Genomic DNA, 18,373 nt, shown 5'->3' on the forward strand with positions numbered 1-18,373 from the left:
ATATATATATATATATATATATAAGAAATGTTCTCCCCCTTTGAAAAAATATATATATATATATATATATATATATATATATATATATATATATATATATATATTAACGAAATGTGCGACAAAAATAAGATGATGAAAAAAAAATGATTTTCTGACATTGAGGTTGCGAAGCATGAAACACGTCAGTCAACATGTGATGCAGTTTCAAAGGAAATGTTCATCTCAGGCTATGAGCGACTCTCAGGCTATGAGCGGCTCAGGCTATGAGCGAAGGGGGGCATTGTGGAGGACGCCGGAAATTTCGACCACATGGGGTTTGTTGAACGCGCACTGACATCGCGCAACACACGGGCGCCTTACTTTTCGCCTCCATCGAAAAGCGACCGCCGCGGCCGTGATTCGATCCCATATTCTTGGGTACAGCAGTCGATCGCCCTAACCGCTGCATCACCGCGGCGGGGCAGAATGTCCGTCTGTTACCACTAGAAGTACATTGGCAAGACTTGCAAAGCTTCCTGGCTAAGTCTCATGGCAGTCTACTACAAAACCGAGCTGCTCCACCGCCGGCCGTATGCACCTGCGTTGTCTTTTGCGTTGCAGAAAACTGTCGTTAGTCTCTCAGTGTTCAAAATCCCGAGAATTTAAGCTTTCGCTTGGCTACTTAAAAAGAGAGAAAAAAATACCAATTTCTCCTTGGCTTCGGCACGGAAATAAAACGTATCGTCAAGTTCACTGTGAGCCACGTTTCAGATGCGCTTTAACTTCATGACTCTAACTTGGCCTTGATGAGGTTCAATATTCTCTCTCTCTCTCTCTCTCTCCAAGCACTTTTTGTTCCCCGGCGTCGTTAGCTCAGAAACCTTGACAAGTTGGCAAGCACAAGCGGTGCAAGCGTGAGCTGCAGTACCTCATGTGCTTCATGAGGTACTCATTGGCATTTTTGCCGCTGGAAGCGCCTGTGGGAGTACATTTAGGAAAATTATAGCTCTGTTAATCTCTGCCCATATTTTCCTTATTCGACTCTGCAAAACTTTTTCAGCTTCTCAGAAGTTTAACGAGGCGCCGCTGCTGCATGCCCGAATCGTATTTATTCTTAATAAGTAACTGTACGAACTTTTATTTTCCTATTTATAACAACAAAAACGCGACAATAAGTATTGTTTTCTGTTTGAAGTTAGTGAGCTCACACCGCGTTGGATTCTACAACAAGCTTCTTATCTTGTGTTGATTGCATAGACAGACAATAAAAGAGAGAGAGACCCCGTAACAATATGTACAAAGAGAGGTTGGTGTCTAGCGGCGCCGGCTACTTCTTTTTGCATAAAGGAAAGACCAGACGAGAACTGGCGAAGTAATCACCGACAAAACGAAGCTGTTATACAACGCTCAGCAGACAGGAAAACTTAAAATAGGGAGTAATTAATCCTTAGCGTCCACCCAACCGCAGCCATGGGACGGTTACGCAGTTTTCTCAAAAGCTTCGCCGTCGAAGAGAAATTCATCAGACAAATTTTTCTTTGCGTACGAAGTTTCTGAGAAAGTTGAATGCTGGTGAATAATTACTCCCTAAGGCACACAGTCTCGTGTATTACTTGTTTTTCTACTCTTCCTTTCCGCGTTGTCGTTCTCTTCTTGCTTTTAGAAAGATTACTTCAGCCAACCAATTAGATCACTATCAGCATCTTCTCTTCGAGAGTACAAGTCCTATATGTATTGAATATCAGACTGTTGAAGGTGGTCGCCAGGTAGGTATATTCGTTTTCTTTTCTGAGCCACGGCAGGGAACATTGCGTTATAGATGTGGCTTTATAAGGCGATTAAGTGTTCAAAGATTTTAAAAATTCTTGCTGCGTGCTACGCTGCGATGATTTGAGCGTTGTGTGTCCTGAAAACAAATTAAGCCACAGGTTTTAGCCTTTCCAAACGCGTTCCATGGGACAGGTAGTGGCGGGAAAGAAAAGAAAATATTCGGGCAGCGGGGGCCTAATAACATGTCCTGATTAGCTGGGCACCTATGGCGCACGTGCAGAGGCAAATGTGCGCCGCAGTCCCGTGATTCATCCACGAGCTGCCGTTCGACGCTCCGGCAGTACTCAAACCACCCCAGCTAATGTCCGTGGGAAGCACCTGGGTGTGTTGTTGTTCCCAGTAGAGAAAACATCGATGAGGGAGAGAAGGCTGCGCTTCTCCATCGAATCACGACTGTTGCACTTCAGATTCACAGTCATCGAACGCCGATATCTGCACACGCTGCTCTGCAAGATCCGTAGGCCAGAGATAGGCGAAGCCCAGCGAGCGCGCAGTCATCGGCAGTAGAGGAGACGTCATTGTTATCATAACAAGCGCGCAGTGATTTTTTTTTTTTCCTTCATACTAAAATGAACCGGGAAAGGTTCTACGCCGCACGTCGGAGTTCTACTTTCAACCTCTCAGACTTTGGATTCGTTCTTTTCACTTTCCTCTTTGTTCTCACGGGCATGTAAAGGAAAGGAGAGAGCTGAGCCTTTAAAATCTATGCAGGATCGCATCCATCCCGCTCGTCCGTTTATCTCCAGCGCCTGCATGCCGCCGCAAACGAACGAGCGGAGAGGGCGGTAGACGAAACACAAAGTCACGCACGCTCGTCTCCTCGCCGCAGACGGTGGTCGGCCCCGTATTCCAAAAACGACGCCAACCGGCCAGCGCACGTTCTCGTACTGCCGGTCTTCTCAGCCTGCCGACTTGAGTCAGTCTGACCGCAGGGAGGAAAGTCGGCATCACGAGCCGTATAAAAACGTTCATCTAAAACACCATTAGATAAAAATCATCACCATGCAGCAGTCTCTGCTCGATCCCCCCGGCCTTATGGAAAGAGAGAAATTAAAACGCCAACTGAAAGAAGTGAAGCGCAATACAAAGCCAAGATGGTTGCGTTGCAGTGCCAGAGACCATCAAGAACAACGGCAACATCGAGATGGAGAAAAAATAAGCGAACAAAAGTTTACAAAAGAAAGAAAGAAAAAAGAATAAGAAAAGGGGGAACCTCCAGGAATCTTGTTCGGCACGGAGGAGGAAAAGGAACACTTTTCGAACCAGCGCGGCGCTGGTCGGGATAGCATGGCGAGAGAGCGGCGGGCCCCTCAGAGAAAGTACCTGCGCGGAGCGCGCGCGCGCGGGGAACCAGGTCAATAATTGGGGCCACGGAGGCCCAGATGCAACGGCTCCTCTGCGCCCTGCCAGAGGCAGCTCCGGACGACCGCGGAGCGCTTCGGGATCGCCCTCGCAGCGAGTGCTCGGTGTGGTTGTTCGGGCTAGTCCCTCGGCGAGACAGCATGGAGCGGCGTGCCGTAGTCTGCGCGTTCCTCGTCTTCCTGTGCGCCCTGGTGGCCGTCTGCCGGGGCGGCCACTCGCAGGGCCCCTTCCAGGGCCTCCAGGACGCCATGACCAACACCTCGTGGGAAGACCAAGTGAACAAGTCCAAGGTCAACATCGACGCTGTCGCCAACGAGATCTTCCCTTATGTCGTGGAAGGCTCGTCGGAACTTGACGTCTCAGTTGATTGCATGACGGCGCTACTGAAGACCTTCAAGGCTTTCCGGGACCTAAAGGGATGGGCCGTCAGGCGTGAGTAATCCCTGCGGTGCATATTGCTTGTGTGCTTAGTACGCAGCGGTTTCGATACAGCTAACCGCTGCTGTACTCGCGCATGCATCAGAAATGGATGCGAGAATTGCTTAACGGTTTCTTGAGTCAGACGGCCGAAAGTTTGCGTGCCTACGCGTCATAAGAGTGGTGCAACTTCCTTCGGCTGAAATGGACGCACTGCGCCTTTGCTCTCACTTGGGAGAACATGGTAGTTTTGAAGACCGCTAGTCAGTTTTGATCAGTGCTTTCGCTGGACGTGGTCATCGTTTCGTGGAAGCACTGATGAAGGCTGAAAATGCACGTTTTGTTTCCTTCCGAGAAAAACAGCACAAGATTTGCATATTGATTCGAAATGTCCATGGCATCTCCTATGCGGTTCGATGCTTTCGTATCGCTCAACGTGATGTTTTTACAGCCACTAATGGCCCATCGAACCACGCGAAAGTCTTTGAAAGGGGCGAACAATATGTTGTCATCGATGGTAAATGTGACTGATTCTGTGTCACAATGAGTGCACTGCAGCTATTTTGATAGCATTAATTTGACCGCTGCGACTACAGAGCTGGACTCTTTGCAGAGACTTTACCCTCTTAGTTAATCTGCGCGCAATCGCCACCAGATACTATTGCCTTCTCAATTATCTCCTCTGTGTGATGCTGCCGCAAAACACATTTTATTTGTGTGCCTGGACATCGGTTAGTGCCACACTTTCCCCTACAACCTCTTGTTCTGATTGATTTTCGTTCTGCTAAGCTTGACCAGGTATATACAAGTAGTCATGGTAATCAGCTCAATCCATGAAACTACATCGCCTTATACTGGGCCCGCTGTGTAACACACGAGAAACATCATATTTTTACAATAATAAACACCTTAAAATTTTACTATTTGAACCAGCTCACATTCTTGCTTATGATAATGTAGATGTAAAAAAAAAAAAATGGGAATGGATTCTTTTGAAACGCGCTTGCGAGTCTGCTTAGAGGGTGCAGAATTTTGTTAATTTTACTGTACTCGCTTTAGCTGCTGTGCACCGAATGTGTTTTTCCCCCGCACATCCGTCACGGTACTCTGTCGGCGGCCCCCGCTCCGAAGTAAGCGCGTCGCAATATAGGAAATGGCTGGCGAGCACAAAGCACCTAGCTCTTCTGCTTTATCAGTGAGCCGAATCCTCCGCCGTTGCTCAGTGTTTGAAACGCTATCCTACGGAGCACGAGGAAGCAGGATCGGATTCCGGCCTACCCGACCGCATTTCGATGGAGGCGAAAAGGAAAAGCACCGGTTTACAGTGCGATGCCAGTGCACGTTAAGGAACCCCAGAGATCGAAGTTATTCTGCCCCTCTCCGTTACGGCGTCGAGTTGAGCTGATGTTTTTGTAAGCTATACTGGCCGGGGATCCTCCTTGCGATTACTCGGATGGAAATCGCTCCACCGTAGCGAGGCTTACGCAGGTGTTTAAGCTACAAAATTTCAGGCCCATATCTATCACCTGGAAGATCTCAAGCCCCCAATCAACCACAGTAGTCATCTGAAGTCCAGATCGCGGTCTTGGAGGAGTTTTAGAAGAAGACATGCAACCTCCTTCCTAATATGACTCTGCTTCCGCACGGGAACTGTATGGCACTGAAAAGTTGATCGTCCCCGTACTAACCACAGCGGAGATACTGCCAGGCCAGTATTATGCGTCTGCGCTGGAGTACAAGCAGAACCAGTACGAATACGGTGTATATATAGTAATGCATGTGGCTTTAAGTCACTTTAGTTACTTTGTCACGCACGGCAGGTTGGGTCGACACCATACAGATCTGAAATGACTGAACACAGCTCCTCAAAAAACCTCTTGGCATCTTGATGGACTTTTCTTCGTAGATTCCAGGTCACCTCTTCATGGGCGAGACTGTCCGCCAACTCGTTGCCTAAGACACCTATGCACGAAAGTATGCCCACTGGAAATTTATAGGGTAGCCTCTGCTACGCCACTTATGCACAAAGCGCAGAGAGCTATAAAAAAAAAAAAAAAAAATCTCCAAGGGGAAATTCATGCTTCAACCGTTGAAGGCTAGCTTACGCATGTGTCAGGATGACAGATTTGGCTGGATAGGTCCTTAGCTTTTGTAAGGCCGACCCAATTGAAGCGCTTTCAGCCATTGTGGAGAACATATGGCACGACACGAAGTGGAGCTGTGCTAGTCTCGTGAGCCTTGCCAACAGAGCCACAACCAAAAACATGGGTTCTGTTTAAAATGGTCCAGTACAAACCTCCTCCAAAGGAACGCAAGGACCGGTCAACGTAATGCCAAAATTTTCAAATAATTGAGGTATGTATAATTGATCGCCGGCTAATTGTCTCCAGAAGTAGAGACCTAAAACGCGAAGAGTGATAAGTGGCATACAAAATAAGCCCGGGACTTGGACCTCTTTCGGAGACGCTAAAGAAGATTTCTCTCGCTAGCGTTTCTCTGAGGGGCGCAATTTGCGTAACCTTTGTGAAGACACAAGGCTAATAGGTTTCAATAGCGACTCATAAAAGATCTGATTGTAAGAACATCGATCGTGGTGTGCGAAAAATCAGACCTAACAAGTGCTCTCACTCGTTAAATGAATGTCTTCATTTCATGAATTATTCTCATCTGTTTTCAGCAAATGTAAACAAGTGCTCTAAGGCACTTCCGGTGGAGAATTTTGAGATGTTCAAAGTGAGATATAGGCAGGGGAAACCAAAGGTAGTTGTTACGTTATGCGGCTCAGCATCAGAACGTCGCGGAATCTGACCACTGAGAAAGACAAGCTGTCGGAACAGTTGGTATAGGGATCCCAAACTGGGTCAGGCGGCGCTCCAAGAGCAAGCGATCAGAGCCCTCTTCGGCGGGAATTTCATAACGCGGGAGGCAGGCAGCTGAGGCGCCTCATTTCGCTATGTACCGGCTGAAGTGCGGTTTTTAAAAGTACGCAACCTTGAAGGGCATTTTCGGTGTGGAAATCTTAGAAAAGGTGAACACCGCTTTCTAATGTGTACAGTGCGGATAAAGTCATACAAGACAGCAATGTTTCTTTGGAAGCGAAGTGCACAGGTGGGCTACATCGCCTGCAACGTACACCTCGAGGTTAGCACAATTTCTCAGCATTTTGACGTCATAAACAGACTCTTGGAAATCAAACTAGCGCACTTCAAAACAAAGACACAGGAAGAGAACGACAACACAGTCGTTCTCTTCCTGTGTCTTTGTTTTGAAGTGCGCTAGTTTGATTTCCAAGATGATTTACCAACTAGCCCGTTCTTCCACCCTTGCAAATAAACAGACTCGCACTGCCAGAGAAAACTGTTCGGATTTTTCCGATGATGATGCATGCTCGGCATGGAGATTAACCCCGTTTCTCGCGCATGTGGTTTAGAACTTCATTGCATGCGTTTACATTTGGCTCCTGATCATATAAGTGCGGTTCAGCTCGCTGCGACATTCTAGCTCGCGCGTTCATGTGTGCACGCGCAACGACATTGCCGATATCGTCCCCCAGAGTGGATTTCCAATAAAGAGTACGCGCAAACACGCCGCGGAGATGTAAAGACTCCGCTTTATTTTTGTCCGCAGGTGTACACTTGCACTCTTGTCTAGATGTACGTTTACTGAAATTTATTCTTAAATTCTGAAATTAGATTAACTGCACTTAACGTTAAATTGCAAATTTCCGAATCCTCCCAGCTGCAAAGTTTCCAATAGTTTGCGTAAGAACAGTCGTTTTGTCTGTGAACTTATCAGGCAAATCCAGAAATCCGGTGATGTTACGCCCTCTTAACTACAACCGAAAACTGCCGCCAGGTGTCATAGCTAATTGGAAAGCATAGCGAGGAGCACGATAAGCGATGCACACAATTGCCGGAAGCGTACTTGCCAATCTGTGTTTCGCGTTTTTAGGCTGCTAATTCAGAATAGGTCAAGCAAATTAGCTAAAATACCATCCTGCTAATTGCATGCGGCGCTGTCAAATTCGTTTAACATTACTGACAAAGCGCGCTGCCTTCTAACGCGTGAAAAGCAGCGAGCTAGTCGGCTCTAGGTAGGGCATGCAAGCTTTCGTTTAAAAAAGCCAGCCTTGGAATCCGTCTAAGGCACGGATGCTCTTACTAGAATTAAACTGACACTACAGCAAAGGAGACGCTTACTTGATTCTGCGGACCGCAGCTCAGCACGCTTCGCGCCTCTGCTTCTCATACGACTTGCCCGGGAAGCGGTAAAATCTCGCCGCCGGACCCCGTTCTTTGTGTTGCGCCGACTGTTGTGACACTGCGCAACACAACAATAATGGCTTCCTTGTTTTCGCGAAGACGAGGGGGCAGATGTCATTGCGAACACTTTAATAATATATTACGAGCGACGCATGTTTCGGCACTGCTAAACGTGTTGCCGCGCCTGCTGCGCTCCGCGACTCCGCTGAGGGCCGGCTGCGGGTAATTTCGCCGCCTTGCGCACCAGCGCCGCACCTAGAAATTTGAGGTTCCGAACGCTATTGCATCAATTTGGTCAACGGCGCTTAGACACACGGACGGTACACAAAACTTGACTAGACAAGCGCCGGTCTCATGTTCTGTGTTCCGACCGTGTTTAAACGCTGCTGATCAACATAACAGTGAATAAGAATTAGTGCGAACATAGAGACAAAACAATATAGTCCACGACTTGTCACTGCGGACGGAAGTCAAGAACGACGTCAAGAAAGCGCATGTAGGTAAGTTATGATAGCCACCGCGGAGTTTATGGACGTTATTCTCCATACTTTGTTATTGGTTACGCGCGGAATGATAGCCACGGAGAGAAACGAGACTACAGTTATGGCCTAAAAATACTAAAAACACCAGCACTCACCCACAACAATCAATAAGCAAGTATTTCGTGCTTCTTGCTTATGGCGTGAGCACCAACGTGTTTGCTGATGATGATGGTTAGTACCCTTGTATCGGTGGACACCTGGTTTAAAGACAGAAAAAAAAAAAAGTTGAAAGACACAGAAACTAAGAAATTCACATTAAAAGCGCAAAAAGCAATCTACCCGGGCCCATCCACACCGCCGCGCACACCCACACACACGACCCAACCTTCGGCACAACTGGAGAACTGCGCCCCATCACTCAGCGGGAAGGAGAAATATGGGAGAGGCCTTCGCCCTGCAGTGGGTATAATCAGGCTGATGATGATGATGACTCAGCGAGCCTTCTCTTCGTCGCCGCAGCAGCTTTGAGCAGTACTTTTAAAACGGCCATTCCTCCATGTGAACGGCCGCGTTGTTCCCAGCGGCGCCGTCGTCTGCTACGGACTAGGGTGCCTCGTAGCGCGCGCTACATCGAGGTACCCTAGTACGGACGGTTGAGTGGAAACCAAGGGCATTATATGAAAAAAAAAAAAAAAAAAAAAAAACTTCTGGAGTGGAGGAAGCGCTCGTCGATTGAAGCCTCCGCGACGCCTTCTTGAGGGGGGCAGAAAGCGAGCCAGAGAGCCGGGTGGATGTTTTTGCAGATCCTGAGTGCGCAACCACATGACACAAGTGACGTAGGGTCTACGTCACTCCTGCGCGCCCTATGGGTGTTCATTGTTATTTTTTTTTTTTTCGTTTTACTGGAGGGAATGAGAGGGTGGCTGCAAGCTGTTAAGTCCAATACGCGGGAAGGATGCAAAGAGGCGCTTGGTCATCGGAGGGAGCGGGGCTTCGACCTGGAGGATGGGGAGCACCTAGCCGTCCTGCGAGCAAAGCACACAGCAGCACGCACGCACGCTTTCTGAAAGGATGAAAGGAGAAGCGGGCAGGCTAGCCAACGTAGACAGCGTGGTTTCAAAACAGACGGCTTGGAGCTGCCCTCAGCAAAACACAGAGCAGTCCTACCGTTTATTTTTTCCTAGCAGTTAGGTATGGGCTGATTTGGCCTGAGCGGCAGCTTAGGTAGCACTAAAGATTTGACTGCTTCTGTATGCGCGTAGTTCTTAATGGGATGTTTTTGCATCTAGGATTGCGCCTCTTATGGGAAACAACTATAGAGACGAAAAATTGTCTGTCTATAAGCTAAGCAACATATTGTATAATTTCACAGCTTAATTCCAAACGTCAGCATTTACGCGCCCTTGGAAGATGTTCTCAATCTTGACAGTTATTTCTTTTCTGCCATTGTAAAACTGCATGTGTGTGGGCGCGCGTGTGTGCAGATAACCCATGCTCAGGTATTCACTATATGTGCGACCCAGCATACGGTCAGTGCTCTTCAAGTTTTCATTACAATGAGGAAAGCAAACACACGATCAGTGCAGCGCACTGCGATTACACGGACTCACTCACGAATCCGAGTCCCTGTGTCGCCTCGAATACCAGCCACCCCACCAAACCACCGGAAGACTAAGAACGAAAGCAAAAGATTGCGAACGCACAGAACCGGCGCTCACTGCCGTCACTGTTTAGAAACCGCGCTGTCTACGTTGGCAGCTTGCCCGCTTCTCCTTTCATCCTTTCAGAAAGCGTGCGTGCGTGGTGGTGGTGGTAACTATGATGAGGGGGGGATGGGTTACCGGAAACGACGTATGCCAGCCTGAACGAGCAGCGGCACTCTTGGTATTGTGGGGTTTTAATAGGCGGATAAATACGTTTCCCCGCTTAATCGCGGCTGACTGTCACAACCGCCGACCCCACCCACTGATCGCGTGCGCTGCCGAGCGCACGCTGACCACTGCGGGCCGTGCTCTTGGGAACAAAGGAACAACACGTGCTGACAACAAACAGGCATTTATTACTGCGATAACAACAACGCCAGCTAGCAATAAAACACACTAATGAATACAGGTCGTCTGACTCACCAGCAGGGCAATGGGCGAATGTTCGCCCACGCTAGGGCAGGGAATAAACTCCGAGGCCGGACAAGACGGGCAAGCGGGATAAGTCCCACGAGGCTTCACCTCGCCGGTGACTGCGGAGTGCCGCGCGGAGACGCCCGCCCGCGTCCAGGTCCCGATGCCGAAGAGAGAAGAGTTGGCTTTCTCCGCGTGTGCGCTGACAAGCTCAGGGGTGGCGATGATGATGATGATGATGATAATGTTAGCTAGTCCCTTTGTAACGGGTGGACACCAGATTGGTGTCCCAGCTAATAATAAAAAAAAAACACACACACACACACAATTGTCTAAAGAGACATCAAGACAAAGAGTCACACGCAGCACTTCACCTGGACACACCCCACACCCGCGCCCACCCTCACCACACACTCACACCCCCACACCCGGCCCAAACTTCATCACAGTTGGCGAACTGCACTCCACCATTCGGCGAGCCTTCTCGTCGTCGCCGCAGTTGCTTTAAGCAATGCTTTGTCAGCGGCCGCGCTGTCTCCGGCGGCGCCGTCCATTGTTGCGGGTGGGGTTGAGGGGAAACCGAGCGCCTGTGGGAGTGTGGCGCCCTCTATGGCCGGCATGGAGAGACGAGGGCAGCGCAAGGCTAAATGCTCCACCGATTCGTCCTCAGTGCCGCACACCCTGCATAGAGTACACGACACAGCAGGATCGAAACGGCGCCGGTAGAGCAAAGTCCGCAAGGCACCAGCCCGCGCCTCAAAAAGGAGGCCGCTGCCTATGCTGTTGTCGTAGAATCGCACCGGGCCGATGCTCTGCTTGTGCTCCCGGTACAGCGCCAACGTGGACTTGGCTTCCATATCCCTGGCCCACCTGACACCCTCAGCCTCCCCGACTCGCAGCCGCACTTCAGCAGCCCATTTGGATGGAGAGTCAGCCGCCATAGGGTGGGTGAAAAAGCCAAACTTCTTCTCAAGTTGGTAAACTCGCCTGGCCCAGTCCGTCCGGATGCAAGTGGCAGCCAAATACTCGAACACGCGCCTCGCCCAGCGCTCCCGTGGCAAGAAGAGCAGTCGGCCGCGAAAGGCCAACTTGCTGGCCGCCTCCCGTGCCTCGAAGGTGGACCAGCCTACGTCGCCCTGGATGGCCTCAATGGCGACCTGACCATGGCAGCCAAGGGCAATGCGCCCAACCTCATGTTGTCGCCTCTCAAGCCATCCGCGCGTAACAGCCGACAAGCAAACCACAGAGTTGGCGAACGACAGTGCCGGCACGTGCACCAACTTCCAAAGGTCGCGCACCATCAAATAACGGCTGCAGCCCCACAGGCACCGGCGGCGGAGGATGCACTGAGCCCGGAGAGCACTCTGGCGTAGCGCCGCTTCGTGCACAGAGTACATGTCCGCCCCGTCGGAGAGGTGTATTCCGAGGTATTTATATGCTGTGCAGGTGGTCAGATGGTGCCCGCCCAGCGTGATCTCGTCCTCGCCCGCGCGCTCACCAGCCAGCCGGACAACCGCCGTTTTCCTAGTGCTGAACCGCAGCCCCAGCACGGAGATTTCAGCGTGGCAGATATCGACGAGCCGCTGAAGGTCCCTCGCCGATTCTGCCATCACGACCAGGTCGTCGGCGAAAGCAAGTCCTGGCAGTCGGCAGCCCTCGTCGACTCCGCTTGTGCTGAGCCGCAGGCGAAATCCCAGGCTTGATGCAAGCAGGGCCCGCTCCACGCTTGACACATACACCAGGTACAAGAGCGGCGACAGTGGGCAGCCCTGCCGAAGGCCTTTCGTCACCACTATGCGCTCTGAATGCACATCACCAAAGCACACAGTGATGTAGTTCCGCCTGTAGAGGCGCCGGATGGTCAACACGAGTGTCCTTGGGAGACCGCGCGATAGCAGGCACGCAAACAAGGCCTCATGGGGCACGTTGTCATACGCTTTCTCGACGTCCATGAAGCAGCACAACAACGAGCGCCCCTCCTTCCGCGCGATGCCTGCGCACTGCGTGATGACAAATAAGTTGTCATCTAACCGGCGGCCTGGCCGGAAGCCATTCTGCAGTTCGGTGAGCACACCGCGAGCCTCCACCCAGCCACTGAGCCACTCCTTTAGAACCCTGGCAAAGAGTCTGTACACGACACTGGTGACTGTAATCGGGCGGAAGTCCGGCAGGTTTCCCGTCACTTCTCTATTCTTTGGAATGAGAACGACTCGCCCCCGCCGCCATTCATTCGGGATTGGTGCTCCCTTGATAACAGCTGTCAAGAGGCCAGCAAGCTGTTCTCTTGACTCCGGGCCGAGGCTCTTCACCAAACGAGCCGGCACCTCATCAGGTCCCGGGGCTGTACGAGCACTTATGCGAGTGAGGGCGCGCTCCATGGTCTTGCTGGAGATCTCCCACCGCGGCTCCATCTCTTCCGGAGACCCCTCATCCATCGGCGAGGTTACGGTCTCCTCTTCGGGCTCCTCACATGCCACCGTCTGTCCATACAAGGTGGCATAGTATGCCGTCAGGTACACTTGCTGATTTTCAGCTGGCTGCCCTGTCGTCGCATCGATGATGGGGGGCAGCGGGGGATCCCGCCGGTCCATTGAACGCACATAGCCCCAAAATTTCTGCGCTGCCGTCTTGCCCTCCTCGCGCAGGGACCTCATGAGCCGAAGGTTGTGCTCTGCGAGTTTCGCCTGCACCAGTGTCTGCACCTTGTGCTTTAGGTGCAAGTAGTCTGCCCAAGCGGCCGCTATCACATCCGGGACACCTTCCTTAATCGTCATCCGGTGGTTGCGATTTGCTGCACGCCGCTCCCGCCACGCCACTTCCACCTCTCGGTCCCACCACGGATTCCTCCTCCTACGAGGACGTGAGCTTTCACGAACCATGTGGTCCAGAATTGTTGCATGTAGCGCAGACATGTACTGGTCATAGGTCCGCGCCTCCATTCTCCCCGGGGACGCCTCGAACTCGTCGACCACTCGCTCAGTCGCCTGGCATGGAAGGTACGCGCCAGCCCGATGGGGGGTACGTAAGCTGGTTCCGTCTTTCTTGCGGTAGCTGCCAAAGACGAGTCGTAACCGGTTGTGGTCGCTTCCGAGGCTGACAAGACCCCCCTCGTCGACTGCTATCTCCCGCAGTGCAAGCATAAGGCTGGACGAAACCAACGCGTAGTCAATAGTTGTTGAACTACCACGCGCGCACCATGTTGCCTGCCCCTCACATCGTGGCTCAAGGTTGGCGACCGTCAGGTCGAACTCCTCAGCCAGCTGCAGGAGAAGTTGCCCGTTAGCGTCTGTGCGGCCGTCCAGCTCGCTAAGGTGGCCATTGAAGTCGCCGAGGATTATTACTTGCCTGCTGGCGGCTAGGCGACGCACATCCCGGCGCACACAGTCCATCAACTGTAAATTCTCGGCTAGATGTTGCGGAGACAGGTAGAGCACGCACACTACAGTGGGATGCCCCATCACTTTACCTTCCACCCACAAGTGTTCCCTGCAGCCTTCTTCTACGCGTTTCCATTGGAGATCCCGTCGCCACAATACTCCGACCCCGCCTCCTTTACGGCTGTGGGCATCCCTGTTGCACCCCGACCAGCACCACTCGGCATCGATGGGTGGTTCTTCCAGGTCTCTTAGGTGCGTTTCCACCACCCCATACACTGAAAACCGCTCCATGTCCAAAGCGCGGTACAGCTCGGCCCATTTCTGCTCCCGCCGAGCGCCCTGTAGGTTCAGGAAGCCCACCGAAAAACACAGCTGCTCCTTTCTCCGCCGGTGGACGCGAGCCCGCCCGCGGCCTGCTACTGCACTGGTCGGGGCACCTGTAGCGCCATGTGGCGACTGACCATCTCGGCCACTATGTGGTAGAGGTCGCGGCCTATTCCGGCGTCCGTTTGGTGGGCTTGGGACCCGGACTGCTGGGCGAGCGTCTGATAATAGTGGTTCTGCAGCACACTCTGTGTCGGCACAGGTCCATAAAACCGAGGATCGGGCCACACTGGCATTGGCGGAAAAGGTAGCTGGGGTGCAGGTGGTGTCAGATATGCTGGTCCGTCCCGATCGGTGGGCTGGACCCAGGGCACCCGTCCCTGAGCGCACAACTGCGGTGGTGAGGCCACCTTTCCGAGGGCCAGGGGAGTGTTCCCCTCTCCGAGGGCCCCCGTTGTCATCTGCCCGCGCGCGCACAGGCTTTCGGTGCTCATGCCAGCATGTTCTGCCGGACCAGAAACGGGAATTTGCTTGCTCTGCGCCGTGGTCTGGTGCCCCTGTAGGCGATGTTCCGTGCGGGTCTTCCGTGTCCCGCTCTCTCCGCCTAAAAAACGCTGCGCAAGCTCCACCAATTTGTTTGCCACTTGTCGGGCTGCTTCAGCACGGTAATGCAGACCATCCCTCGCCAATCCTCGGTCTCCTTGCAATCCTGCGGCCTCCACGAATGTGGCGCCTATAGATGTACACAACGCTTTCAGCTCGGCATTGAGCCGGACAACGCGCGGCCTTGGGTCGACATCCCCAGCACACACCACTGGAAGGGCACAGATGACCAAATTCGGCGCATACGGGAACACATCGTCACGAATAGAACTGCACACCACTTCCGGCTCCACACCCTGTAGTATGTCGAACACTCCAACGTGAAGCACCACCAGGGAATCGCGCAGCCGCCCGTGGCTCTGATAATGACGCAGCAAACACTGCGCATCGTGCACCGTCGCCCGTCGGACGTAGCGCCATTTCAAGCAATCTCGAGTGCCCAGCTGGCGGCGAAGGGCTCGCGCCAGGCGTGGGACGTTTGTGTCCCCGATGACACAGATTTCCCGTGAGGTCGGGGCCAGGGCGTCCCCCGCACCCGTACGGGGCACCTTCCGACCAGCACACCTGCCTTCGTTCAAGGTGTTGTCCCTCCGTTTACTTCGGGGCCTGGGCTGCTGGCCGGCAGATGATCTTGTGGTGTCTGGTAGACCACCGCTGCTCGCCGCTGGCGTGATGCCACCCGGAGCACCGATATTCTGCCCGCTTTCTCCAGCCTTCGTCTTTCTGCCGTCTGACCCAGTGCCAGCCGCGTGCAATTTCGAGCACGGGGTGGTCTGCTGCGACGTCGGGCGTGCATCAGTTTGAGTGCTCAGTGTCCTTGCCTGGGCGTTGTTCGCCGGACTTCCCGTTGTGCACAAAAGGCTATTATTTAGCATGTCAACATCTGTCGACTGGTGGTCGCTCGCCGCTTGCTCCCGCTGGATGTGCTCATCACCACCCCCTGTCAAAGGGGCATGGCCCACGATAGGGCCGTCCGTGTCCACTGCAGGTAGCTCCCCGCTGGGCTGGGTCGAAGGTTTAGGCAGGACACTCACCTGGGGTCCCCGGTCGGGCGCCAAGTCGGCAGCTCCATCCCCGTGTGTGAGCGGTAACCCCCTTGCCTGCTGCGGTGCCCGAGCGGCGTCTCGCCGAAGTGCCCTCACCTCCTCCTCCGCCGCGCATAGCCTGGCACTGAGCGCCTCCAACCGCACACACAGCTTGCAAGTAAACGAGACCGCTGCATTGGCTGTCTGAAGATCCTCAAAGTCGGTCTCGTCGAGGTAGACCCATCTCTGGCAGCCGTCGCATTGCACCATCTGTGCGTCCGTGCGCTCTCGCCTCTTTGAGCTTCGCGCCATCACCGCGCGGGACAACAGGAGAGCCGGTGGAATGAGAGGGAGGAACCGGTTCGGGATGAGGGAGCACTGTTGCAGCGCCGAACCTGAGCTAGCCTAGGCCTACATCACTTTTCCCTGCATAGCCGTGCATCCTCCACGATATCACGACAATTCAGCATTTAACGCCGTCTCGCACAAACGTAGCAGGGAGCCTGCACAGCTCGGTCACCCCGTCACATACATTCCAAACTCCCGCACAGGCTCCGGCGCCATCTCTCGATAGTTAATGTTAACCACCAATGTTGGCGCCATTCCGCGATAGCTAGAGTAACTACCGCGAGGGAAAGCCGACTTTAAAGGGGACGATGGGAGATCATTTCCCACAGTATCCGGGAGGGTATTTTTGCCGGTCGTGAACGCGCAATCACGTGACACAAAAGTGACGTAGAACTACTACGTCACTTCTGCGTGTCCTGTCAACGTTTTTTTTTGTTTTTGTTTTTTTTTTAATTTTTATTCTACTGGAGCAGCGAGAAAAGCGCTTGGCCGTCGGAGCGCGGCTTCGAGCTGGCGGAGGGAGAGCATCTAGCCGTCCGCACGCTTTCTTCTGTATTTTTTTTTTCCTATTAGTAGGGAGAGGTTGAAAGGAGGGGCGGGTAAAGCCCCTCGATAAATGGGCTTTAGGGGCGGGCAGGCTAGACAACGTAGACAGCGTGGTTTCAAACGAGTGACTGCTTGAAGCTGCCCTCGGTAAAGCAGTATGCACGCTTGCTTCCTTTTTTCTTTTTCGCTAGCTGTGAGGTATGGGCTGGTTTGGCTTGAGAGGCAGCGGAGGGAGTGCTGAAGATTTGCTGTCGTTTACCTGGCTCAATCAGCCGCTTTTGCACCTTAAAAGTTACGCCTCAATAATGTACATACAACAACTATATATATATATATATATATATATATATATATATATATATATATATATATATATATATATATATATATATATATAATGTAGTGACGTATCCGTAACATCAACGTTTACGCGCCACAAGATGCTGTAAAGGTATTTGCTTTTTGCCACTAAAAAGCTGATGCGCAGGTACTCAATATATTTGAGGCCCCGCATAAGGTCAGTACTCTTGCACGTTTTCATTGTAGTGAGGAAGCAAACTCACAATCCCTGCAGCGCGCTGCGAAGAAGCAGACTCGTGACTCGGAAGTCCCTGCGTCGCTTGGAATACCAGCTCTAACCCCGCCAGACCACCGGAAGAAAGAGAACGAAAGCAAAAGACTGCGAACGCACAAAATCTGCGCTCACTCATTCCCCCGGGGGAGGAAAATTCTGTTTACTGCTTGAAGCCATGGGGGAGGGGAGAAGACTGTGTTGGAGGAGAAGCCATGGCGTGGACAAAGCTGAAGCCCCTCAACAAAACTGCCGCGAGCGCTTCCTCTTACAAGGAAAAAAAAAAAAGAAAGACTCCGCGACATACGCGTACGTGACGTGTAGGCTACGTCACCCATGTGTCACGTGATTGCGCATCGTCGATCTGCAAAAACATTCTCCCACAGTATCCAGGGGAATGGGCTGCTGTGTGCTTTACTCGCAGGACGGCCAGGCGCTCCCCCTCCTCCAGCTCGAAGCCCCGACGGCCAGGCGCCTCCTTTCATCCTTCCCACGCATTGGACTTGACAGCTTGCAGCCCCGCTCTCACTCCTTCCAGTAAACGAAAAAAAAAAAAGAAATGGACACTACGTCATTTTTGTGTCACGTGATTGCGCACTCGGGATCTGCAAAAACATCGTCCCCAGAGAGCCTGCAGTTGCCGCAGTAGCCGCAGAGCGCGCCCGCTGAATGCACGGAGCAGTTGTTCAAGCGCGCGGCATGCCAAGAGCAAGAGAAACATTGTTGGTTCATACATGGCTTACTGTTGTACAAAAAGTGTAAAAACGACACCAGGAGTCAAATTTCACAAGTTGAGCTTATTCAAGGTCGTTCCGAACTGGTCGTGCTCTTTTGTGGAGCGAGCGTGCGGGCATATAGCGGTTATTTATTTTCTGCTAGGTTAACAAAGGATCTGGAAGCGCGAAGTTTGGGAACGAGCTGTTCGCCGCGAGGGCTGGCAAGCGAAAGACGCAGACAGCTTGTGTTCGGCTTATTTTACTCCAGGCTTCTTTGACTGTAATGGACAAAGGGTTGCGCATACGCTCTGTACCGGCACTGCTTTTCCCGGAGCGGCTACAGGCGCCGGTAACCATTATAAGAGCTCAGCATCATTTCTTCGCTCAACAGGGTGCGTTCCAATACCCCCTAGA

General features: G+C 52.3%; 1 protein-coding gene and 1 long non-coding RNA gene across 2 annotated transcripts in view; one reads left to right on the forward strand and one right to left on the reverse strand.

Annotated features, from left to right (window-relative positions):
• The first annotated feature begins 3,311 nt into the window (after positions 1 to 3,311).
• Positions 3,312 to 18,373, forward strand: part of LOC146202396 (O-acyltransferase like protein-like) — a 76,425-nt gene continuing 61,363 nt past the window's right edge. Inside the window, exon 1 of the mRNA XM_084584585.1 lies at positions 3,312 to 3,603. Coding sequence (XP_084440711.1) covers positions 3,312 to 3,603 — 292 coding nt within the window. The remainder of the gene's footprint in view (positions 3,604 to 18,373) is intronic.
• Positions 7,800 to 10,773, reverse strand: LOC146202397 (uncharacterized). Its single transcript, XR_014702122.1, has 3 exons — positions 10,459 to 10,773; positions 8,488 to 8,589; positions 7,800 to 7,908 (listed from the first exon to the last, which is right to left on the reverse strand). It is a non-coding gene; the product is annotated as an uncharacterized LOC146202397 (long non-coding RNA).

This window comes from Amblyomma maculatum, chromosome 1, assembly GCF_055883805.1.
Source record: "Amblyomma maculatum isolate TAMU_Amacu chromosome 1, ASM5588380v1, whole genome shotgun sequence".
Classification (NCBI taxonomy): Eukaryota; Metazoa; Arthropoda; class Arachnida; order Ixodida; family Ixodidae; genus Amblyomma; species Amblyomma maculatum.